Genomic DNA, 25,700 nt, shown 5'->3' on the forward strand with positions numbered 1-25,700 from the left:
GTGAACGCGAAGAAAATATGCAGATTAAATGGAATAGATTTGGAAGCACTTGTTACACAATCAGTAGAGCATGAGAACATAAAAAACTGAAAGGAACACGAAGGAACTAATATAAAAGACACATTGCCAACCCTATTATATAGAAGTGAATCGTGAATATTGAATAAAATACAAGGGAAAAAAAGCAGCAGGATCGGAAATGAGATTTCTGAGAGTGGTGAGGGGATGTGACAGAATAACTAAAATACGAAATAAAGATATTCGAAAGGAGTTGAAACTTCGGAGTGTGAAACAAATATTGGATGAAACTTAAATAAATGAAATGGACATTTACAATGAATATATCGAGAGAGACAACCATGTGAGACGGAAAACTTCAAAGCAAAAGTGTAAATAGACATTAAGAGATCGAGAGAATATGAGAACCGTAACTGGCCGCAGCTGGTCTAATACCGAACGTACAGAAGAAGAAGGAGAAGAGGAAAAAAAGAACCTTTTCGCCTTGCTAATGAAAACTTCACGACACCAACGTATACACGGCAGTGAACATTCTGGACGATTTACATGTATGTGCCAGACCGAAACTCGAACCCAGATAGCTGCTGCTAACTCTGCTATCCAAGACTGACAGGATGTCTCCATAGCTTTATCGATTCACGTATCTTCATCGTTGTGTACGTTCCTCTAAAAAGCGAAACTGTGAAAAGGCTGTTCTCCACCGAAATGTAGCTGCTCAGACGGTGCACTCCGAGCGCCGTGAAGCAACATAGTCGCCGTACAGCAGGTAACCGGGAGTTTCCTTCGCCACTGTGCGGCCTCCGCCGTGGAAGACTCGCCCACGGCCGCCTGCCCGTAATCTGGATGTTGACGGCGATCCGCCAGCCCCTCCTCCTCCACCACCACTGCCGCCTGCTCCGGCGGTAACGTGCGGACCGCTTGTACGGCCGGTGATGATCGCATTTCGCAAGCGGCCCCCATACCCGCGGAGACCCATTGCCGCAAGGATGCACGGAAGCGTTGGAGGGGCGTGGAGGCGCGGCAGAGGGTGCGTTGCGCCGCTCCGTATAAATAGAGCAGCAGCACCACTCGCCAGCAACAGATCACGCCAATCCACTCTCGGCACTGCCATCATCATTCACACAGCGATCATCCAGCCAGCGGCACTTATCACCGACATCATGAAGCTGGTGAGTACACTGCTCAAACATCGTCGAGATGTCTAGTAATCGCTCACTAGTCGCTACTGAGGTTTAGCTGGACGGTACTGGGTTGTTCAAATTTCAGCTCATACAGTACAGATATTTACCTGCGTTAAAATAAAGGCAATCGTCTAGTTTCCAGTATTCGACTTCGACGGCCTACACGTTAGTATTGCTGTTTGTGTAATTCGATTATGTGGCTTCTGTAGAGTGCTCTAGAGTAACTTGGCCACTTTCTACAAGCTTCGGTGGTGATCGTAACCAGTCGAGCCCGGAATGTTCTTCCAACGGTACATGCTATTGCAAGCTGGTAACTATTCCAGCAGTACCATACCTGAAGACTCTTTCGGACAGTGTAAAAGCTTTAGTCAAGTGTCTCATGAAACATAGTTCAAATGGTTCAAATGGCTCTGAGCACCACGGGACTCAGCAAATGGTTCAAATGGCTCTGAGCACTATGGGACTCAACTGCTGAGGTCATTAGTCCCCTAGAACGTAGAACTAGTTAAACCTAACTAACCTAAGGACATCACACACATCCATGCCCGAGGCAGGATTCGAACCTGCGACCGTAGCATTCACGCAGTTCCAGACTGAAGCGCCTAGAACCGCTCGGCCACAACGGCCGGCTATGAAACATGATGAGGTCATCAAAAAATGTGAGTTACTTAGACTTTACAGCAACTATCCCACTTTACGACTATTGCTTAACATTTTTGATGAATCTACAGAAAGTTTTACTCAGATCTCTCGAGATTCAGTCGGCGTCAATTACACGGAGTCCGAATCGCAATGCGAACGAAAGAGTGAACAAGTACCGTAATTCTATGCTGCAGTACATTTGGAGTATAAGCTGGTACTTTGCCTGTGATCAGCTAGAGCTCCATGTCTATAGAAGGTCTGTATCTACTTAGTCTAAGGCACGTTATGGCACCTAATGGTACTAGGAATACTACCACTAGTGTCCCAACTCTACTGTTCCAATCGCGTATTGTGCGTGGAGAGAGATACACAGCAGAATGTGGTATGCTATTTACCTCTTCTCCGAACGTATGCCTGAGAATTTGCAACAGGAAGCCTCTCGCATTGCACATCACATCTCTTGTAGCGTCTCCCACTTGGCTATAATCATCGACATGACGCTCCTGCACTTACGAGAAGGACTCATGAGGAAACACGCTGTTCTTATATGGGTGACTGTATCTAGGTTATTAATCCTAAGTAGTAAAAGTCCTAGACGGAGCAATACACAAAGGTCGGTGGAACTATGATTTTGATAGTTACTTTCCTCGGGTGATCTACGTTTCTGTGTGATGGTTCTAACGAATCTCGGTCTTGCGTCTTCTGTGCTCGTTTCAATTTAAATGACCAGGATATAACAAACCAGTGAGGTAACACAGTGGGTATCGGCGGCATTTTTAGAATTTCAATGTTTTCCCTAAACTCGCTTTAGACACATCTCGCGATAGTTTTGAAAAAATCGCTCTTCTTTCCTACCAGTCCTTCCCTAACTGGAACGTGTTATTCGTCTTTATTGTTCTCATTGTCCTTACAGCTTCCTTCCAGAATATCCAGTCATACACATCACGTTCCACACTCGAACAGAGCAAATAAACCGATTTTAGGTGTTTTGCTCATCCTGCAACGCCGAACGTTCAAATTTGTACTTAAGGGAACTGTTCTTACAAACATATGACATCGATATATAAGTCGCTTCTTGGTGATATTATCAACAACTACTTAAAGGTGTATTGTACTGTAAAAAGGGAGGAGATATTCTGAAAGGACAAATTTTGTCTGTTATAAATATTTTAAACACGTAAAACGAGATAAACAAAATCAGACATCTGTTCAGACGGTCCAGAATGAGCAAATGCGCTTTTCATTCGTCTCACACCAAAGCAAGGCATGCAAAGATTCGCGTTCTGGCCCCGATGGGCCAATGTTGAGCGACAAACCGGCGTGTCATCCTCAGCCAATGGCATCATTTAGATACAGTACGGAGAGGCATGGGATCAACACAGCGCTCTCTCGGCCGGTGTCGGCTTTCTTGGCGTCGGATCCACCGCTTGTGAATCAAGTGGCTCCTCAGTGGACCTTAGTAGCTAAGTCCACCCCGTTTCAGCCTTCCCGAAAGGAAAAATTCCTGGCTGTTCTGGAACGGAACTCGGGTACTCAAAATAGCACCATTCATGCTGCCAACTGAGCTGGGAAGAAAGGCACCTCTCATGTGATGTTAAAGGTTTAATGCATCGTCCAGATGAAATTATTAGAACATGGAGCACTAGTTGCACATACAATATACGACTAGTTTTCATTTCGGGGCTGAGAGGCCGTTGTCGATGTATAAAAGTATTCACTAATGTTTCGTCGCCATGTACGGGGGTTCCCAGTTTATCCCCGAAGACGTCTTCCGAAGATACGGCCGAAACGTCTGTGAATACCTTTTATTACCGATAACAATTTCCCTGCCGAAAAGCTTTAATTGAAGTAGAATACCTGCTCAGCTGAATAAGATGGTGAAATATAACCGCTAAACTCGTGAAACCTATTCCACGATATCCAGGTGGGCATCTGAACTCCACACTGCGGATGTTCGCGGTCAGTGCCTTAGCCATTGTGCTACCAGTCTCGACGTAGGCTAGTGAGCACATTAGGCCGCCCGCAGAATTACGTCGTTCCTGGGTCGACCTAGTCAGCTGTGTTGCACGGGACCAGACAGTCTGACCGCCGTGCGGTCGACAGACTCGTCCGCTCCTCGCGTAATCGCGGAGGGTAGTCTGCGGTCTCTTTTTGCTGCCGTAATACCGCGGCGCGGCGCGGCGCGGGCGTTAGAAAGTGAGACACGGCCAGGTCGGCTTTGCTCCAGGGGTCGTGGCCAGTTCGCCTCTCTCGGACGTGTCTTCCACTCGAGATGCGCGAGCCTCCAGCTGGCGGCTCATCTATGGGTGGTCGACTAAGTGGAGGACGTTACGGGAATGCGGAGTTCCGGAACCGGGAGGCGTTTGTTCTTTATAGAAGAAGTGAACGTCTCTCAGAATTTCGGTTTACATTGTGGGCGTGGGTAGTCTCTGCTACGTAGGCGTAGAGAGCGGGCGTGACTTCGTGCAGTGTGAGGCGCTTTAACGCCCACGTGATGGATCGCCGTTAGTGGCGCTCCTTGCAAATTGAGTATTGTGCTGTCGCTTCTCGCTCTTTTGACCCAGTAAAATAATCGACTGACACAGTTCTCGCTCGTTGTTGAAAGTTCTCCAAGACATATCTGTAAGACGCATTTCTATGCAACTCGGCCTGCAACAAGAGGTAGTTCTATAGTGTATAAGATAGATTTCACCGGCAGCAAATGGCCACATTTAAAACACTGAACAGAGGAATACGTGTTTCGTGGTCTATGAAGGTAGAATGTACAGATTTAAAAACTATGTTTGATTTTTGAAAATATTCTAACTGGACAATGTATACAATTGTAATGATACATTATCCTTACTGTTTAATTATGTGTAGCAGATGAAGTTGGTAAATACGGCTGAAATTCCATGACAATTAGATACATACAACAGAGAAAGAGCAATTTTGCAGAATTGTAGACAAGATACATTTCAAACATAGGCAACCATTCACGAGAACTTTATTAGAAGTGTCAGAGTGTGATAATACTTTAAAATTTAACGGCTTAAAGTAGAAACATAATTTTCTGATTTCTGTTAGTTTTAAGAGTATTACAGCAGCTCTAAGCTTCGTAATAACGACTACTTGTTGCCAGCTTGTTTGGATGCTTCTCTACTGGCCTTTTTCTTCTTCCTATCGTTTTCCTAGCAAAGTAGGCAATTTTTGTTTCAAAGACGGAACATTTGGTAGAGTTTCTCGCAGATCACAAGAACTACCACGTTCTGCAAATGAAGTCTTAAACCCAACGAATTCACACGTCTATAGTTCTAAGCTATTTTAAATTAGTAACAGCTGTACAAGAAGAATGAGGAAAACCGTACGCCCGGTAATTCACCATAATACTTATTAATTAACATGACTTGTATACTGCCATTACCTGATTCTTTGTTTATAACTTTAATGCATCGAAATGTATGGTATGCTTCTCAACTGAAATGCATTTTGGAACTTCACGTGTTTTATGAACAGCGAGTTCAAATGGCTCTGAGCACTATGGGACTTAACATCTATGGTCATCAGTCCCCTAGAACTTAGAACTACTTAAACCTAACTAACCTAAGGACAGCACACAACACCCAGCCATCACGAGGCAGAGAAAATCCCTGACCCCGCCGGGAATCGAACCCGGGAACCCGGGCGTGGGAAGCGAGAACGCTACCGCACGACCACGAGATGAGGGCGTTATGAACAGCGAGACTTTACGCTCATTCGTAGGTGCCCATCATATATACAATAATTTCACACTTTCTGCTGGTGCTTACCTTCAATCTACATGCAAGTCACCATCTCGTTTTTGATATTTTACTAGACAGACAGTTCAAAATTGATTCACAGCACGTCAAAAAGTTTTTCGAAAGTGGATTTGTATTGTTACCAATGTGATTAGACGGTTGAGACAGTATTGTGAGGTCACTTTAACCCTTTTACTGTCTTTCTGTTCCTCTTGTCCTTATTTTCTAACAGTCGGGACGGACGCCTTGTTATTGTATCCTTCTGTGGCGACGAAATTCCATCTTCTTAAGACCCCATTGAAAATATGCAGATTGCAGATATACAGGTCCATTTCGTCCAGTCTTTTGATCCCAAACGATTTTCCACTTACATGTCTTCGGTTCGACTGCTTATCATACTTCTCCTACCGCCTCGGAGTTTCTTTCCACGTTGAACACAATGCTCTCACTTCACTGGATTCCTTATACTGTGTCCAACTGACGTAGAACGTCCTATTGTCAGACGGCTTTCTCGTAAGTTTAACCATGCTTAACACTACACCGAATTTTTCACTCACTGTACCGTGTATCAGGTTGTTCATCCAGAACTTCTGCTGCTCACCTTGGGAAAACAGTGTACTCTTTCCGATAGTCACTAGTGAATTGGTATTAAGATGGTCGTGTTTGGCAGTTGCTGTTGGCAGCCCTGGTGGGCGTGGCTGCGGCCGGTCGCCTGGACAACTCGTACCTGCCCCCTGCTGGTGCACCGCTGGCTGGTGGAGCCCCTGGAGCCATTGCAGCGCCCTTCGGTGGACCTGGAGCAGGAGGAGTTTTCGGAGCTAGAAGGCCCGGAGCCGGCGGGTGAGTACCTAGACATGATGCTCCCAATACTACAGCCTTCAAATACGTTCACTGACACTTATTTGGACACTTATCTCGCTTTGAGAAAGCAGCTATCTTTTAAGAAATGCTCAAGTGGGAGTGAAAAGTAGCGACACTGTATGTGGCCGTTAAAATTACACCGATACTTCTTAGGATTGTGGCACTGAACAATCAGCCATCCTACACTCTAGACAGCAACGAAATGAGGACAACTAGTGTGCTACTGATGTGGGTCCGATCCCCTAGGTCTTCATCTGGGTATCGTGCGCAAGGGAGAGAGGGCAAATAAACTTCCTATACGTAGCCGGAAGTTCCTGAAGATTAACCACGTGAACTCCCCTAATGACACAGCCGCATTCTCGGCGGGTGTGGCCACTTAGCGTTAACCAGCCATACCTTGGAGAGTCGCAGACTGCCCAGACACGATACGACTCCTTGAGCTACGCTGTAAAGTGTAAAGTAACCAGCCGCCGAGTTTTCATTACGGAGTGGTAGGGCCACGAGCCTATTGATTCGCAATCGGCGAGTTCCCACCCAAGTTAAGGTGACTAAAGGAAAAGCTGGCTGAGTGAAGCCGTGCCATGTAAAATGAGAGTGATAAATACTGATGCCGGTACACACGGCTTCACCTCAGTTGTTCTAAGAGCCCTTCATATGTGGAACAATAGTAATGTTCTCAACAACACGGCATCTATATTTGTAGATATGCATTTACAAATGGGTAATGTCAAAATTAGACAAAGAAAAGTCACTGATAACTAAACAAAATACAGTTTCCCTAAGATTATACCTTTACTAGACCTAGATTTTGGGATATAAAGAACACTGATAATGCACAATCAAAAGTTATACAGTAAGACGTGGATTTATTTTCTCTTATAATAATGAATGACGCCAAAACAAGGTAATTGTGGTTAGTCTCTTTGCAACAGCTCCTAACATTGTATCATGATTACTAATACTTTCACGTAGTAACAGCGTTATCTCAGGGCTCAATATAAACGTATCATGCCTGTAGTTCGCTGTACAGTACACAAACTCCAGGGTAAAATTCTACCGAGCATAATATCTCGGCCTTTCTTTGGTACTCTTCTTTCACAGTTGGTCGAAAGGCCTGCTCTGTTTATTATACTCCATGGAGTTCTAGTGAAATATGAAATAGCCTTAAAATCCTGTTTCACTTATTGTAGTTTAAGACTTCTTGCATAATCTCTTAACACCCTCGATAAATCAAGCTGCAGATATGTGTAAAAGCGGAACAGAAAAGAAACAGCATAGCCTGCTCATGCGAAATCGGTGATATTACCACGATCAGAATGTGTCTTGTACTGTACCCTGATACTGGTGACGATTCTATCACTTAGAACTGTTTTGCTGAACTTTTCGAGACATCTGTTTCATAGGAGAGGCTATTAATCTGTTTAGATAAGTGCTAAATGTTTCCATCATTCCGGACACTTCATATGTAGTACAGTACTAGTTTCTTGATATATCTAAACTAAGTAGAATTATCATAATAATTTTGCTGCCTCTGTGTTATCTGCTGATTACATTTGTTTAGAATACAGATCAGTGTTCAAGATTCGATAGCTATCCACTACTATGAACAGTCTCTCAGTACGCTCTATCTCTCACTCTCGTAATGTACTGCCCAACATAAAAATCCAAGTTCTATTGTAGTTTTCATTTGGTGTCCATCTTAATAATTAAGTCAGTGAACGTAGTCACAGCTCAAGGGATAGCGAGGAATACTATTTCGAATGGGGCACACCTATCACTCATTATTACTAAGGCTATCTTTCATATTCCTAATCATGGTAATAAATTGTGTACTGGTTCATTACAACAATACATTTGTCACAGTCTGGGAGGAGCTGGGCTCGGTGGTGCCGGTTTGGGAGGCGCTGGCCTTGGTGCTGGAGGTGCTGGCCTCGGTGGTCTCGGAGGTGCCGGACGAGGCGGACTCGGAGGCGCCGGTCTCGGGGGCGCTGGATTAGGTGGAGCTGGTCTCGGAGGTGCCGGTCTCGGTGGTTTTGGAGGTGCTGGACGAGGCGGTCTTGGAGGCGCTGGTCTTGGAGCAGGAGGCGCTGGTCTGGGAGGTCTCGGAGGTGCAGGACGAGGTGGTCTTGGAGGCGCCGGTCTTGGAGCAGGAGGCGCTGGTCTGGGTGGTCTCGGAGGTGCAGGACGAGGCGCCGGAGGTCTCGGCGGGCTAGGAGGCGCTGGTCTCGGTGCAGGCCGAGGTGGTCTTGGAGGCGCTGGTCTCGGTGGTGCTGGAGCTGGTGTTGCCAGGGGACCTGTCATTCCCATTCTCAGATACGAAAATGTCAACAATGGTGATGGTTCCTACGCCTTCAGGTAAGTTGTATAACAGACTACTCAAATGATTTCACTTTTTGTCTAATTACGTTATTCCATAAATTGCTTGGCTGAGCACAGTGATCATCTGGCAACTTCAATGTTTGACATTTTAATAATGTCTCTAACTACAAGTACTCCGGTTTTCGATGGAATAACGAATTTTCTTAGGTTATTTCCAACACATAGTTTCTAGTTTCACTTCTGTTACCATTTTCTTTCTTGGGCCATGAATAGCCTCTTTGACAGAGCTGCTCACTTTCATTGATGGTATAACTATTCTTGTACTACACATTTACTCATAAATTCTATTCACTAAGACCCATGTGAAGCACTGTCACTTGATCTTCAAGATATAATAAAATACTAGACATTTCATGAAAGTAAGCAGATTATAAATTGAATTCGTATTAAATTTTCACTGTGTTTTGAGAAAATTACTCTTGAAATACATAGTGGTGTTTATTGATATTATGTAGTCATTCGAAGAGACATCTGCATATATCCTACGGTTTAAAGTAGGTTAAGCTAATGTTTGACAAAGAGCAAGGAATGTTCTGCACTGCTAGACAGTCATGAGGTTTCTATATTGGCTTGTCACTTCTGCGACGATGTTATTAGATGCATATGAAGCGTTAACTTGTTACAAATGAAACGTTATTGCATTAGTATGCCTCCAGAATCTCTGACACCCACATATGTCAGTTAACATAAGCAATATTAATATCTGAAACCCACCTCGTGGGTATGATGCAGTTGGTTTGCTCGAACATTCACAACATACAAATGAACCAGCCTTCTTCTTTGTCAGTCTTACACTAAAATACTTCTTCTGCTACCTCTTCTTTACTTTAATAAAACTCAAATTTTACACTTCAGAGAACAGGAATTCAGTCTTTTTCTCCGATGTGGTTTATAGGAAGCTAATTTTGAAAGGCTTTTGTTCTTGTTACCAGTTTCACAGATGGTGTCCACCACTACTTCTGTAGCACTTCTTACACACTCATTTATAGTGAATCCTCTTGCTCTTCTTAGAACTTTGGTTTCCGTGTTCCAGTTACTGTTGTTTAAGTTTTTGGAAATTTTGGAAAATTTGTGCTACTTTTCTATGGGACCAAACTGCTGAGGTCATCAGCTCCTAGGCTTACGTACTACTTAATCTAACCTAAACTAAGCTACGCCAGAGACAACACACACACACATTCTCGAGGGAGGACTGGAACCTCTGACAGAGGGAAGCCGCTTGAACCTTGGTAAGGAGCCTAAGACCGTGCAGCTACCCCATACGGCCTATGTTTTTGGAATCAAGTTTTAACTGTGATATGAACGGCTGTTGCGCCTTGGTGTGTTTCTTTCTGGAAAGCCAGGGCACCTGATAGGTGTTTAAATGTTCAGTTCTTGATTCTGCCTCTTAATAACAATACCGGCAGCCATAGAGTGAATGCTTTCATGACCAAATGACTTAGCTGCTTGTGATTCTTCAATGTTATGGTAAAAGGCACTATTGTCTTATAATATGACCAGCTTTGCTTTAAGAACTTCATTAGTAGGATATCCACCTTGATAACAGAAGTAGCTGAATGATGCTACCTGCTGTAACACAATGTCATCTACAACAGTTTTAATCCGAAGTTGATCGTTTCATAAAACGTCATTGAGTAATTTCGTTTTAGTCTTTGATATTTAGATATACCATTCTTAACGTAATTATTTACGTAATATCTTTGACACCATAAACCCAATTTCTTGTTTTGGTGACTACAGCTACGAGACCGCCAACGGCATCGCCCAGGACGAGCAGGGCTACCTGAAGAATGCCGGCATTCCCGACGCTGAGGCCGAGACTGTGCAGGGCCGCTATACGTACACTGGAGACGACGGCGCGCAGTACACCGTCACCTACACCGCCGACGAGAACGGCTTCCAGCCACAGGGTGCCCATCTGCCCACTCCACCCCCAATCCCTGAGGAGATCCTGCGCTCCCTGGAGCAAAACGCTGCTGAGGAGGCCGCTGCTGCCCGTGGTGGAGGAATTGCAGGTGGTGCATACGCTGGTACTCCTGGAGCAGGTGCATACGCAGGTGCTCCTGGAGCAGGTGCATACGCTGGTGCTCCTGGAGCAGGTGGTTCCTTTGGTGGCGCTCCTGGAGCTGGTGTCGGTGGTGCCTTTGGAGGTCGCCCTGGAGCTGGAGTTGGTGGTGCCTTCGGTGGCGCTCCTGGAGCTTTCGGTGGTGCACCTGGAGCTGGTGGTGCGTTTGGTGGCAGGGCACCTGGTAAGTGTTTAAACGTTCAGTTCTTGATTTGGCGTCTAAGTATCGCGTCTAAGTAGTCACGCAGTGAACGCTTTCGCAACCAGATGTCTTAGCTGCTTTTGATTCTTCTAAGTCATGTTAACATGGCACATGAAATTTTTCCTTTCCTAACGTTTCGTCCAGAGGTGTGATGAACATCGCATAGATGCTCCTGGTTTCTGTGCAACTGACCACTGGAGATCTCCAGCGCAGCTCTGAATGAAACGATAGGAACAGACGTTTCATGCGCCACGCTCATGCGACCTGGAAGACTCACCAGCAGCTGATAATAGGACTGTTTAGATTCACCAAAATGTTAATACACTTTAGTGCCTGCAACAAATAAGAGGAAAGCTCTGCTGATTTTATCCACTCGCTATCACCAGTACTACTGGTTTCTGGTCCAAAGTATTTTTACATGTGAAAATCCCATCTCTGCTTTAATGCCCCAGAAGCTAAGCTAAACTTAGATTTAGATTTTAACGTAACACTTTCCATCTGTACACTTAATGGAAAAGAAAGTTACCGCCGCACAAGTTAATGTTACTTCGGTGGCACATACGTGAACTCGACTGACTTCACATCATTACTGTATCGCCAATTATTCTAGAATATTGTGCAGTATCGTCCTAATGCTAGCATGCTACTTCGGTTATTTAGAATGATCCATTAACAACTGACGTTTCATTTTGAATTCCACACGAGACAGCCTCACATCAGTCTTTCATACGTGCTGCAGTCAGTTTTAGAATTTGATAACCTGAAGAGTGACATTTGAAGTAGAGTGTATGGAGAAAAATGAATGGTAAGACGTTGTTTGCATACGTCACTGGGAAGTTCCTTGGGGTACCGAAAAGTGAACTTATACAGAAGATAATATCGGTGATACTTCTAAATCAGTAGTATAAACAACTGGGGAAGGGATGAGGAACAAGCAATCACTTCCTTCTATGATACCAATGACTTTTCGTGTTTCAACGTAAAGTGATGTACCGAATAGTCCTCCTATACAGAAATGGAATGTTTAAAACTTCACGTCAGTAACAACAGCCTGCCTAACATTACGAGATAACTGCAAACACCTTTCAGCACTGAAAGCATGGTTTCGGCTTAGCTCGATTTGTGACACTAAACAGAATTTATTACGGAATAATTAAATCTTTAGAGCTTCCGACATGAGGAATTATGAGAAGACAGTGATCAGTAGTACTACTTATTTTAGAAAAAGTTCTGACAAATGTTTATAGAGGGAAGTGAGTTCGTAACAGAGTCACTGAAATAACAGAGCTTATTTGAGGTATCAGCTGTCTCAAGGATTAAAGTTATTTACATAGAACCATCTGTATGTTGTGTCGTTTCACGCATAGCGCAGTACGCCACGAACATTGAAATTAACATGAACAACCTTTATTGGTCTCGGTACTGTGGTACGTTAGCTATTTCTCTGTGCGACTGACGCCCCTGTGGTGTTGTTCCAGGAGCCTTTGGGCGCCCCGGTGCCGGCGCTGGAGCGTTTGGCGGCAGACCTGGAGCGCTGCCCAGCTACTCGCCGTCCAGCGGCTACTCGTACCCCACTCCAGGAAAGTAGGCGCGCGGAAGCCTCCAGCTGGACTGGACGGCCAGCGCGCTCACCAGCTGGAAGTGGCCAGTGGCCCAGCCCACTGCCCACCTTGCTGACCATTATCTTCACCTCTCCTCACCACTTTCATACGTGACGCTGGAGAAAGGAATGCGGATCTCTACTGTTGCCGCGTCCCTGACGAATATTCAAATATACCAGACGACTTAACTGTTGTCCTTAGCCGAACATAAAGACAACTCGACAGATCGACTCACACCTTCGCTGTTTCTCCTTTTCTGCATTTCCTTCGCTTACAAATATCACTTCACTATGGAATACGCTGGAAAACTTAACACTGAGGTTTTCCTGGTATTCCACTCGACAATGGCAGCAGATTTATGCAATGGACTACTTCTACGATTGTCTATAAGAACGTTACGTGACGAAAGTCCTATTTGTAAATATCTTTCAGTACTACCTTCTTTGCTTCCTCCGCTGTCATAATGAAACAATGTTTTCGCAGCAATACTTATGACGACAATGGCATCGTGAACGACAAACAAGACGGGAAGTAGCCCGCCTTCTCTACTTCTGAAAGACTATTTATTTTTAATGCAAAAGTAAAAAACTATGTAAAAAAAGTTATTTTGTAATAAATGTTGTTTAAGTAAATATCAAAAGCTTTTACATTTTTTACATTCCCTTTCACATTTATCTTTATCTTCCATGAAGGACTTAGAAAGCAGGTATACTGAACATCATCTCCAAAACTTCGTTATCGATAGTTTCTCTACTGAACGCAAGTGGGACAGTTGAACACTTCTACGACAATTCGCAAAAAAGAGGACGATAACAGAAGAATACTTCTACTATAGACATATATGGAAAAGACGAAGAGATTATCCCATCATACTAGACAGTGAGTATAGAAATATTTAACATAACATCTTAAAATATGGAAGCGTAACAATGGGTTGTAAGTCTGTGACAATTTTACACTACTGACACAGTTAAGTATTTCTGTTTTTGTACGTCTAGACGGCTACGTAGCGAATAAAATTGATTCAGTAGACAAAAGTGTTATTCTCGATCTCATTCCTGCAGTTTGTAATTTGATGGTAATATGCAATACCACATCGTACTCACATTTCCGAACAATTTGAAAAACTTTTGCTGTAATTTTGTGATGAAGTCAGCACAAATAACTGGCTAGTTCATGTATAAATATGACATATTATACACGATAAGCAACGTTTGATTGTGACTGAAAATAGCTGCCATTACCAAAATTGCAAAGCTTGTTCCGTCCATGTTACTCTACATGCACTTCCGCAGAGCACCTATTTCGTTTCGTTTATAACAAGATCGTTGTCGATGGAAAACTAAACTCTAATCTCTCTTCTTTCCTTCTAACTCCACTAATTTCATAAGTTTAATCGAGGACGAGTTTAATCCTCTTTTCTCAGATCATCCTAGAAAGTATACATTTTTCTTTGCTTCATCTTTATTCAGGATCCTACTTGTTGACTATACAATGAATCAACGTACACACTTCAGTAAATCTGGACTTCAACGTTTTTCGTTACTAACATCTCAAATACTGCTCTACTACTTTCGTTTACAATTAATCTTTATTTAGCTTTTTACTTCTTGACTATTCAGTGAATCAACACAAATTCTATAGTAAACTGGATTTGCAATAGTTTCCTTTATTAATATCTGAAATGTTTCTCTGACACCTTCGTTTGTAAATTCATTCATGTTAGCGGTTTATACACGCTCAGCTTTTATTAAAGAGAAACACATACTGTTAAATAAAGGTATGAGTCTGTCTTCTATCGTGAATGAACAACAGAAATTCGTTGTTTATCTAAAAAGCCCAAAGTAATTTTATATACTTCTGTTATCGACATTTGAATTGGTAACACACAAGTTCCCACGAATTACAAATGGCATTGCCATTTCTTCAACGTACTATTCATTCTAACAATGTTGGGTCAGCAAGGAACAGACAACTTCACGCGTAAGTCCTACCTCTACTGTACAAACTAGGGTTGCGTGGATGGTATATTTGGTAAGTTCAAAGCCTGCATAAGAAATAGTTCAGGGTTCGATCCTCGATCTCACACTCTCTTCTGATCTGTCAGAAGCTGCATCTTTTATCACATCAGTCTGTGTTATAGTTTTTATTAATCGACTGCTTTCCTCATTCAAAGACCGCGATTGTGCACCCAATCTGTACCTGATCGATTACACTTCACTGAAGGCTTTTTGGTTTACTAAACTACTACCAGTGGTCTTGGGCTAGTGTCTTTGATTAGTAATTAAAATGTTATTCGCTCTTGGTTCCAAATCCACCACCGCTTAAATTTGATTAACAATCAGCAATTGCGGCCGAAGATTTCCTGAATAAGAAGTCAGCCTCATTCTCCCACCGGTGTTATTAAAGAGGGCGGAGGAGCGGGCAGAGGTTCAGGACACTCTCTTTTCCTTGGAGTGGAAAACTGATCGTAAAGGCGGAAGAATCATCAATCATCAACGGCATGAGAATGCAGGAGACAGCGGAAACCATTGCATTAAAGACACGTAACGTGTAGCCACAGGACATTTAATAATCAACGTTCCACGAGTCGGGGCGTGAAATGTCAGAACCTTGAACGAGGTTAGACAGAAAATCTTAAAAGAGAAATGCAAATGATCGATCTAGATACAGTAGGGGTCAGTGAAATGAAATAGGAAGGAACAATGATTTGTGGTCAGAGGAGTATAGGATAAAGGTAACACCAGCAGAAAAAGGTTTAACGGAAGTAGTACTCGTCATTAATAGGAAGGTAGGGAAGAGAGTGTGTTACTGTGAACAGTTCAGTTATAGGTTTGCGCTGATTAGAATGGACAGCAAACCAACACCGACAACGATAGCGTAGGTACACATGCCTACCTCGCAAGCTCAAGATGAAGAGATAGGGGAAGTATGTGAGGATAATGAAAGATTAATACAATATGTAAAAGGAGATCTAATAGTCATGGAGGACTGGAATGCTGTTGTAGGGCAAGGAGTAGAAGGAAGTGTTACAGAAGAATATGGGCTTGGGTCAAGGAATGTGAGAGATTAATTGAGTTCTGTAATACATTTCAACTAGTGATAGCGAATACTCTGTTCAAGAATCACAAGAGGAGGAGGTGTGCTTGGAAAAGGCCCGGTGGTACGAGAAGATTTCAGTTACATTACATCATGATCAGGTAGAGATTCCCAAATCAGATACTGGTTGTTAGGCGTACCCAGGAACAGATATAGACACAGATCATAATATAGAAGCGATGAAGACTAGCTTGAAGTTTAAGAGATTAGTCAGGAATAATCAATACGCAAAGAAGGATACGGAAGTACTAAGGAATGACGAGACAAGCTTGAAGTTCTCTAAGGCTGTAGATACAGCATTGAGGAATAGCTCAGTAGGCAGTACGGTTGAAGAGGAGTGGACATCTCAGAAAAGGGCAATCACAGGAGTTCGAATGAAAAACATAGGTACAAAGAATCTAAGTGTGAAGAAACAATGAGTAACAGAAGATGTTCTTCAGGCGATCGATGAAAGAAGGAGGTACAAAACTTTTCACGGAGATCCAGGAATACAGAAATACAAGTCGCTGAGAAATGAGATGAATAGGAAGAGCAGAGAAGCTATGTCTTCTGGCTGCGTGAAAAATGTGAAGCAATCGGAAAAAAGAATCATTCTCGGAAGAACTGACTCAGAATACAGCAAAGTCAAAACAACCTTCGGTGACAATAAAAGCAACGGTCGTAATATTAAGAGTGCAACGGCAATCCCACTGTTAGATGTAGTGGAGTTAGCGAATAGGTGGAAGGAGTTCATTGAATTCCTCTATGAGGGGTAGGATTTGTCTGATGTGGCAGAAGAACGGAGTCGCTTTGGAAGAGATGGGGGATCTAGTTTAAGAACCAGAATTTAAAATGGCATAGGAAAGGTGATATACGATCTACGTTTGTGAAAAATACCATCCACACAATTACGAAGACTGCGAGAGCTGACAAGTGCGAGAATTATCGCACAATCAGCTTAGCAGATAATGCATCCAAGTTTCCTGACAAGAACAGTATACAGATGAATAGAAAATTGAGGATGTGTTACATGACTATTATTTTAACTTCAGGCACCAGAGAGACAGTTACAACGTTGCGATTGATAATGGAAGAAAGACTAAAGAAAATTCAGGAAACTTTCATAGGTTTTGTCGACCTAGAAAAAGCGTTCGACGGTGTGAAATGGTGCAAGATACTCAAAATTAAGAGAAAAATGTGGGTAAGCTACAGGGAGAGACATGTAACGTACAATATATACAAGTGCCAAGAGGGAATAATAAGTGTTGAAGACCAAGAGCCGAGCAGTCGGATTGAAAAGGGTGTAAGACAGGATTGTAGTCTTTCGCCCATAATGTTCAATTTTTACATCGAAGAAGCAGTTATGGAAATAAGAGAAAGGTTCCACAGTTGAATTAAAATTCGAGGTGGAGTATATCAACGGTACGATTCGCTGACGACATTACTATCCTGAGTGAAACTGAAGAAGAAGTACATGATCTGCTGAATAGAATGAACAGTCTAATCAGTAAAAAAGTATGGATTGAAAGTAAATCTTAGAAAGACGAAAGTAATGAGAGGTAGTAGAAACGGGAACAGCGAGGAACTTAAGATCAGGATTGATGATCACGAAGTAGTTGAAGTTAGGGAATTCTACTACCTTTTTTTCTTGTCATCAGTCTTCTGACTGGTTTGATGCGGCCCGCCACGAATTCCTCTCCTGTGCTAACCTTTTCATCTCAGAGTATCACTTGCAACTTACATTCTCCATTATTTGATGGATGTATTGCAATCTCAATCTTCCTCTACAGTTTTGGCTCTCTACCTTGGATGTCATTCCTTCATGTGTTAACAGTTATCTTATCATCCTTTCCCTTCTCGTTATTAGTGTTTTCCTCATATTACTTACCTCTCCGATCCTGGGCAGAACCTCCTTGTTGTTGTTGTTGTGGTCTTCAGTCCTGAGACTGGTTTGATGCAGCTCTCCATGCTACTCTATCCTGTGCAAGCTTTTTCATCTCCCAGTACCTATTGCAACCTACATCCTTCTGAATCTGCTTAGTGTATTCATCTCTTGGTCTCCCTCTACGATTTTTACCCTCCACGCTGCCCTCCAATACTAAATTGGTGATCCCTTGATGCCTCAGAACATGTCCTACCAACCGATCCCTTCTTCTGGTCAAGTTGTGCCACAAACTTCTCTTCTCCCCAATCCTATTCAATACTTCCTCATTAGTTATGTGATCTACCCATCTAATCTTCAGCATTCTTCTGTAGCACCATATTTCGAAAGCTTCTATTCTCTTCTTGTCCAAACTATTTATCGTCCATGTTTCACTTCCATACATGGCTACACTCCATACAAATACTTTCAGAAATGACTTCCTGACACTTAAATCAATACTGGATGTTAACAAATTTCTCTTCTTCAGAAACGCTTTCCTTGCCATTGCCAGCCTACATTTTATATCCTCTCTATTTCGACCATCATCAGTTATTTTGCTCCCCAAATAGCAAAACTCCTTTACTACTTTAAGTGCCTCATTTCCTAATCTAATTCCCTCAGCATCACCCGACTTAATTAGACTACATTCCATTATCCTTGTTTTGCTTTTGTTGATGTTCATCTTATACCCTCCTTTCAAGACACTGTCCATTCCGTTCAACTGCTCTTCCAAGTCCTTTGCTGTCTCTGACAGAATTACAATGTCATCGGCGAACCTCAAAGTTTTTATTTCTTCTCCATGAATTTTAATACCTACCCCGAATTTTTCTTTTGTTTCCTTTACTGCTTGCTCAATATACAGATTGAACAACATCGGGGAGAGGCTACAACCCTGTCTTACTCCCTTCCCAACCACTGCTTCCCTTTCATGTCCCTCGACTCTTATAACTGCCATCTGGTTTCTGTACAAATTGTAAATAGCCTTTCGCTCCCTGTATTTTACCCCTGCCACCTTCAGAATTTGAAAGAGAGTATTCCAGTCAACATTGTCAAAAGCTTTCTCTAAGTCTACAAATGCTAGAAACGTAGGTTTGCCTTTCCTTAATCTTTCTTCTAAGATAAGTCGTAAGGTCAGTATTGCCTCACGTGTTCCAGTGTTTCTACGGAATCCAAACTGATCTTCCCCGAGGTTGGCTTCTACTAGTTTTTCCATTCGTCTGTAAAGAATTCGTGTTAGTATTTTGCAGCTGTGGCTTATTAAACTGATTGTTCGGTAATTTTCACATCTGTCAACACCTGCTTTCTTTGGGATTGGAATTATTATATTCTTCTTGAAGTCTGAGGGTATTTCGCCTGTTTCATACATCTTGCTCACCAGATGGTAGAGTTTTGTCAGGACTGGCTCTCCCACGGCCGTCAGTAGTTCCAATGGAATATTGTCTACTCCGGGGGCCTTGTTTCGACTCAGGTCTTTCAGTGCTCTGTCAAACTCTTCACGCAGTATCGTATCTCCCATTTCATCTTCATCTACATCCTCTTCCATTTCCATAATATTGTCCTCAAGTACATCGCCCTTGTATAGACCCTCTATATACTCCTTCCACCTTTCTGCTTTCCCTTCTTTGCTTAGAACTGGGTTTCCATCTGAGCTCTTGATATTCATACAAGTCGTTCTCTTATCTCCAAAGGTCTCTTTAATTTTCCTGTAGGCGGTATCTATCTTACCCCTAGTGAGATAGGCCGCTACATCCTTACATTTGTCCTCTAGCCATCCCTGTTTAGCCATTTTGCACTTCCTGTCGATCTCGTTTTTGAGACGTTTGTATTCCTTTTTGCCTGTTTCACTTACCGCATTTTTATATTTTCTCCTTTCATCAATTAAATTCAATATTTCTTCTGTTACCCAAGGATTTCTACTAGCCCTCGTCTTTTTACCTACTTGATCCTCTGCTGCCTTCACTACTTCATCCCTCAAAGCTACCCATTCTTCTTCTACTGTATTTATTTCCCCTATTCCTGTCAATTGCTCCCTTATGCTCTCCCTGAATCTCTGTACAACCTCTGGTTCTTTCAGTTTATCCAGGTCCCATCTCCTTAAATTCCCACCTTTTTGCAGTTTCTTCAGTTTTAATCTACAGGTCATAACCAATAGATTGTGGTCAGAGTCCACATCTGCCCCTGGAAATGTCTTACAATTTAAAACCTGGTTCCTAAATCTCTGTCTTACCATTATATAATCTATCTGATACCTTTTAGTATCTCCAGGGTTCTTCCATGTATACAACCTTCTTTCATGATTCTTAAACCAAGTGTTAGTTATGATTATGTTGTGCTCTGTGCAAAATTCTACCAGGCGGCTTCCTCTTTCATTTCTGTCCCCCAATCCATATTCACCTACTATGTTTCCTTCTCTCCCTTTTCCTACACTCGAATTCCAGTCACCCATGACTATTAAATTTTCGTCTCCCTTCACAATCTGAATAATTTCTTTTATTTCATCATACATTTCTTCAATTTCTTCGTCATCTGCAGAGCTAGTTGGCATATAAACTTGTACTACTGTAGTAGGTGTGGGCTTCGTATCTATCTTGGCCACAATAATGCGTTCACTATGCTGTTTGTAGTAGCTTACCCGCATTCCTATTTTCCTATTCATTATTAAACCTACTCCTGCATTACCCCTATTTGATTTTGTGTTTATAACCCTGTAGTCACCTGACCAGAAGTCTTGTTCCTCCTGCCACCGAACTTCACTAATTCCCACTATATCTAACTTCAACCTATCCATTTCCCTTTTTAAATTTTCTAACCTACCTGCCCGATTAAGGGATCTGACATTCCACGCTCCGATCCGTAGAACGCCAGTTTTCTTTCTCCTGATAACGACATCCTCTTGAGTAGTCCCCGCCCGGAGATCCGAATGGGGGACTATTTTACCTCCGGAATATTTTACCCAAGAGGACGCCATCATCATGTAATCATACAGTAAAGCTGCATGCCCTCGGGAAAAATTACGGCTGTAGTTTCCCCTTGCTTTCAGCCGTTCGCAGTACCAGCACAGCAAGGCCGTTTTGGTTATTGTTACAAGGCCAGATCAGTCAATCATCCAGACTGTTGCCCTTGCAACTACTGAAAAGGCTGCTGCCCCTCTTCAGGAACCACACGTTTGTCTGGCCTCTCAACAGATACCCCTCCGTTGTGGTTGCACCTACGGTACGGCTATCTGTATCGCTGACGCACGCAAGCCTCCCCACCATCGGCAAGGTCCATGGTTCATGGGGGGGAGAACCTCCTTATTCTCTACATTATGAGTCCACCTAATTTTCAACATTCGTCTGTAGCATCACATCTCAAATGCTTCGATTCTCTTCTGTTCCGGTTTTCCCACAGTCAATGTTTCATTACCATACAATGCTGTATTCAAGACGTACATTCTCAGAAAATTCTTCCTCAAATTAATGCCGATATTTGATATTAGTAAACTTCTCTTGGCCAGGAATACCCTTTTTGCCATGTCTATAGTCTGCTTTCGATGTTCTCCTTACTCCATCACCATCATTCATTGGTTATTTTACTGCCTAGGTATCATAATTCCTTACCTTCTTCTACTTACAAGGGGGGGCCGCCAATTGTGAAATTCAGATTCGATTCATATTGCGCATAATAAAAGGTCATGGCCAGAGGTGTAATGTGGCAAAGCACCAAGATGCACTTCTCAGCCGTTGTCGAGAAAATTGACAGTTAAAAGAAACCGTTGCGGTGAAATACTCTCTACGATTAATAACTTTCTACAGCGGCGTGGCGCAGCGGTAAGTGCTCGAGTTCGTAATCCGAAGGTCGCCGGATCGAATCTCGCGCCATGCAATTTTTTTACTAGTTTTTTTGTAATTATAATATATATATATATATATATATATATATATATATATATATATATATATATATATATATATGAATTGCTTATGCATGTTGGTGAAGGCGGATCGCTCTCCAATTGTACCGCCTCCATTTTTCCGTTTGTTTAACAGGGTGTACCAAAGCTCTCACGTCCGCACTGATTTTCGACGATGTTATAAGTTGCGCTAGGGACCGCACCTACCTTCTTGCGAAGTTAGCAGGCAACTACGCTGCTATGCGGCGGCTCGTTTCGGCCCATTCAACATCTGTCCTTCAAGTGTAACGAGCGAGTAACGGAGTTTATATTTCATACCTGCCACAGCAAATTAGTGTTCGCGGGGTCTCTATTCTAATTCGAACGTTTGACTTACACTACAAGTATTCGTTTCGGAATATCGTTTCTACGTCTTCCGTTAACTATACGTGGTTAACATTATGAAGACAATTAATAACATTTGTGAAATACAACTTTGTTTGCGGAAAACATAATGATGTTCGAAGTCGCCAGTATTTCCACGAGAAACGACTTTCAACAACTTATTATATGCATAATTGTTGCAACTGATTTCCGGGAATTATATATATATATATATATATATATATATATATATATATATATATATGTATGTGTGTGTGTGTGTGTGTGAGTGTGTGTGTGTGTGTGTGTATATACACATTTGAATTACAAAAAACAAATACTAAAAAAAAAAGAAAAAGGTTGCATGGCGCGAGATTCGATCCGACGAACTTCGAATTACGAACCCGAGCGATTACCGCTGCACCACGAAGCCGCAGAAAACTGTAAATCGTAGAGAGTACTTCACCGCAACGGTTTCTTTTAACTGTCGATTTCCTCGACAACGGCTGAGAAGTGCATCTTGGTGCTTTGCCACATTACACCTCTGGCCATGAGCTTTTATTGTGCGCAGTATGAATCGAATCTGAATTTCACAATTGGCGGCCTCCCCTTGTTAGTGACCATCAATCATGATGTTAAGTTTCTCGCTGTTCTCGTTTCTAGTATTTCTCATTACATTCTTCTTTCTTGATTTACTCTCAACCCATACTCATTCCGTTGAGCAGATCATGTAATTCTTCTTTACTCTCACTCAAGATAGCAATCCCATCAGCGAATCGTATCATTGATATCCTTTAATCTTGAAGTTTAATTCCAACCCTGATCCTTTATGTTATTTCCATTGCTGCTTCCTCGATGTTTTTCGTCGTCCAGTCTTATTATTCCCTCTTGGCTGTTGTAGGCCTACATACTGCATATGACCCGTCTCTCCCTATAGCTTACCCCTAATTTTTTCAGAATTTCGAACATCTTGCACCATTTTACATTGTCTATCACTTTTTCCAGGTCGACAAATCGTATCAACGTGTCTGGATTTTTCTTTAGTCTTGCTTCCATCATTAACCGCAACGTCAGAATTGCCTCTCTTGTGCCTTCACTTTTCCTAAAGCCAAGCTGATCGTTATCTAGCGCATCCTCGATTGACTTTTCCATTCTTCTGTATATTAATCCTGTAAGCAACTTGGATGCTTGAGCTGTGAAGCTGACTGTGCGATAATTGTCGCACTTATCAGCTCTTTCCGTCTTCGAAATTGTGTTGATGATGCTTTTCTGAAAGTCAGATGGTACGTCGCCAGCTCATACATTCTACACACCAACGTAAATTGTCGTTTTGCTGCCACTTACCCAATGATTTTTGAAATTCTGGTGGAATGTTTCCTATCCCTTCTGCCTTAATTGATTTTAAGTCCTCCAAAGTTCTTATGAAATCTGATTCTAATACTGGATCTTTTATGTCTCTTAAACCGACTTCTGTTTCGTCTTCTATAACATGAGACAAATCTTCCACCTCATAAAGGCTTTCAATGTATTCTTTCCACCTATCTGCTCTCTGCTCTGCATTTAACAGCGGAGTTCTCGTTGCACTCTTACTGTTATCATCCTTGCCTCTTATGTCACCGAAGGTTGTTTTGACTTTCCTGTATGCTGCGTCTGTCCTTCCGACAATCATTTCTTTTTCGGTGTCTTCACATTTTTCCTGCAGTCATTTCGTCTTTGCTTCCCTGCACTTCCTATTCAATTCATCCCTCAGCGACTCATATTTCTGTATTCCTAAGTTTCCTGGAACATTTTGTACTTCCTCCTTCCATGGATCAATCGAAATATTACCATTGTTTATTTGCAGTTACATTCTTCGCAACTTCTGTGATGGGCCTTTTTGGAGTTGTCCATTCCTGTTCAACTGTACTGACTATTGAGCTATTCCTTATTGCTATATCTATACCCTTAGAGAACTTCAACCACGTCTCGTCATTCCTTAGTACTTCCGTACCCGGCCGCTTGGGTTAGCCCCATGGTCTGTAGCGTCTTGTCACGGTCCGCGCGGCTACCCCCGTCGGAGGATCGAGTCTTCCCTCGGGCATGGGTGTTTGTGTCGTCCTTAGTGTAAGTTAGCTTAAGCTAGATTAAATAGTGTGTAAGCTTAGGGCCCGATGACCTCAGTAGTTTGCCCCAAAAGACCTTACCACAAATTTCCAAATTTTCAATAACCCACTTCTTTGCGTATTGTTTCTTCCTGACTTATTTCTTAAACTTCAACCTACTCTTCATCACTACTGTATTGTGATCTGAGTCTATATCTACACCTGAGCGCACCTTACAATCCAGCATCTGATTTCGGAGTCTCTGCCTGACCATGATGTAATATAGCTGAAATCGTCCCGTATCACCTGGCCTTTTCCAAATATACCTCATTCTCTTGTGATTCTTGAAGACAGTATTCGCCATTACTAGCTGAAACTTAATAAAGAATGCTATTAGTCTTTCTCCTCTCTCACTCCTGTCCCAAACCCATATTCTCCTGTACCCTTGTCTTCTACTCCTTCTCCTACAACAGCATTCCAGTCCCCCATGACTATTAGATTTTCATCTCCTTTTACGCATTTTATTACCTTTTCAATATCTTCATACCCTATCTCTTCATCTTCAGCAGGTGACGTCGGCATGTATACCTGAACTATCGTTGTCGGTGTTAGTTTGCTGTCGATTCTGATAAGAACAACCCTGTCACTGAACTTTCACAGTAACGCACTCTCTGCCCTACCTTCCTATTCATAATGAATCCCACTCCCGTTATACCATTTTCTGCTGTTGTTGATATTACCCTATTCTGTAGAAATTCTTGTCTTCTTTCCACTTCACTTCACTGACCCTACTATATCTAGATTGAACCTTTGCATTTCCCTTTCCAGATTTTCTAGTTTCCCTACCCCGTTCAAGCTTCTGGCATTCCACGCCCCGACTCGTAGAACGTTATCCTTTCGCTGCTTATTCAATCTTTTTCTCATGGTAACCTCACCTTGGCAGTCCCTTCCCAGAGATCCGAATGGGGGACTATTCCGGAATCTTTTGCCAATGGAGAGATCACATATCCTGTGGATACACGTTATGTGTCTTTAATGCAGTGGTTTCCATTGCCTTTTGCATACTCATGCCGTTGACCATTGCTGATTCTTCCGCCTTTAGGCAAGTTTCCCACCCCTAGAACAAGAGAACAGAGCTAACTAGTAAGCTACACAATTCTGGAATGGTGTCGCTACTTCAACTAATAACGACAGTGTTTAAGGAGTTAGTAAACAGTTCTAATCATCTTGTAAAATATCAAATGAACAATCCTGTTTATTTCCTTTTTTGGGTGAATTGAGGTTGGGGGAAGGGAACCTGTTGATGAATCTTTTGACTAATTTGATGGAAGCTCACAGATTTTTTTGCTGTCAGTCTCTTCATCTCAGATTAAAACTTACACTCTACATCCAAGTGAAAAATCATTGTAACACTTTTAAATTACTTATATTGCTTCAGTACAAGGCAGTGTTTTGTGTAACAGTCTCGTCAGTTGCTTTCCGTATCCCAGTGCCAGCTTGGAGAGTAAATATCCATGCAGACATGAAATATGACATTATAAGTTTCCATCTGGGTATCTGTAACTAGCCATCGCTATTGACACATCTACTATGTAACAGCCATGACCTGTTTCAGTCTTACAGATTTCAGTGGAGGTATTAAGGACAGACGCAGG

The 25,700-nt window shown here is 42.5% G+C and overlaps 1 protein-coding gene across 1 annotated transcript; it reads left to right on the plus strand.

Moving 5' to 3' along the window:
* Positions 1-1,100: 1,100 nt before the first annotated feature.
* LOC124544689 (glycine-rich cell wall structural protein-like) lies at positions 1,101-13,339 on the plus strand. The gene is made up of 5 exons (XM_047123322.1): positions 1,101-1,187; positions 6,270-6,439; positions 8,324-8,815; positions 10,580-11,088; positions 12,585-13,339. Exons 1-5 carry the CDS (start codon positions 1,179-1,181, stop codon positions 12,692-12,694), a joined length of 1,290 nt encoding a protein of 429 aa, XP_046979278.1. The 5' UTR covers positions 1,101-1,178; the 3' UTR covers positions 12,695-13,339.
* Positions 13,340-25,700: the final 12,361 nt, after the last annotated feature.

This window comes from Schistocerca americana, chromosome 8 (genome assembly GCF_021461395.2).
Source record: "Schistocerca americana isolate TAMUIC-IGC-003095 chromosome 8, iqSchAmer2.1, whole genome shotgun sequence".
Taxonomy (NCBI): Eukaryota; Metazoa; Arthropoda; class Insecta; order Orthoptera; family Acrididae; genus Schistocerca; species Schistocerca americana.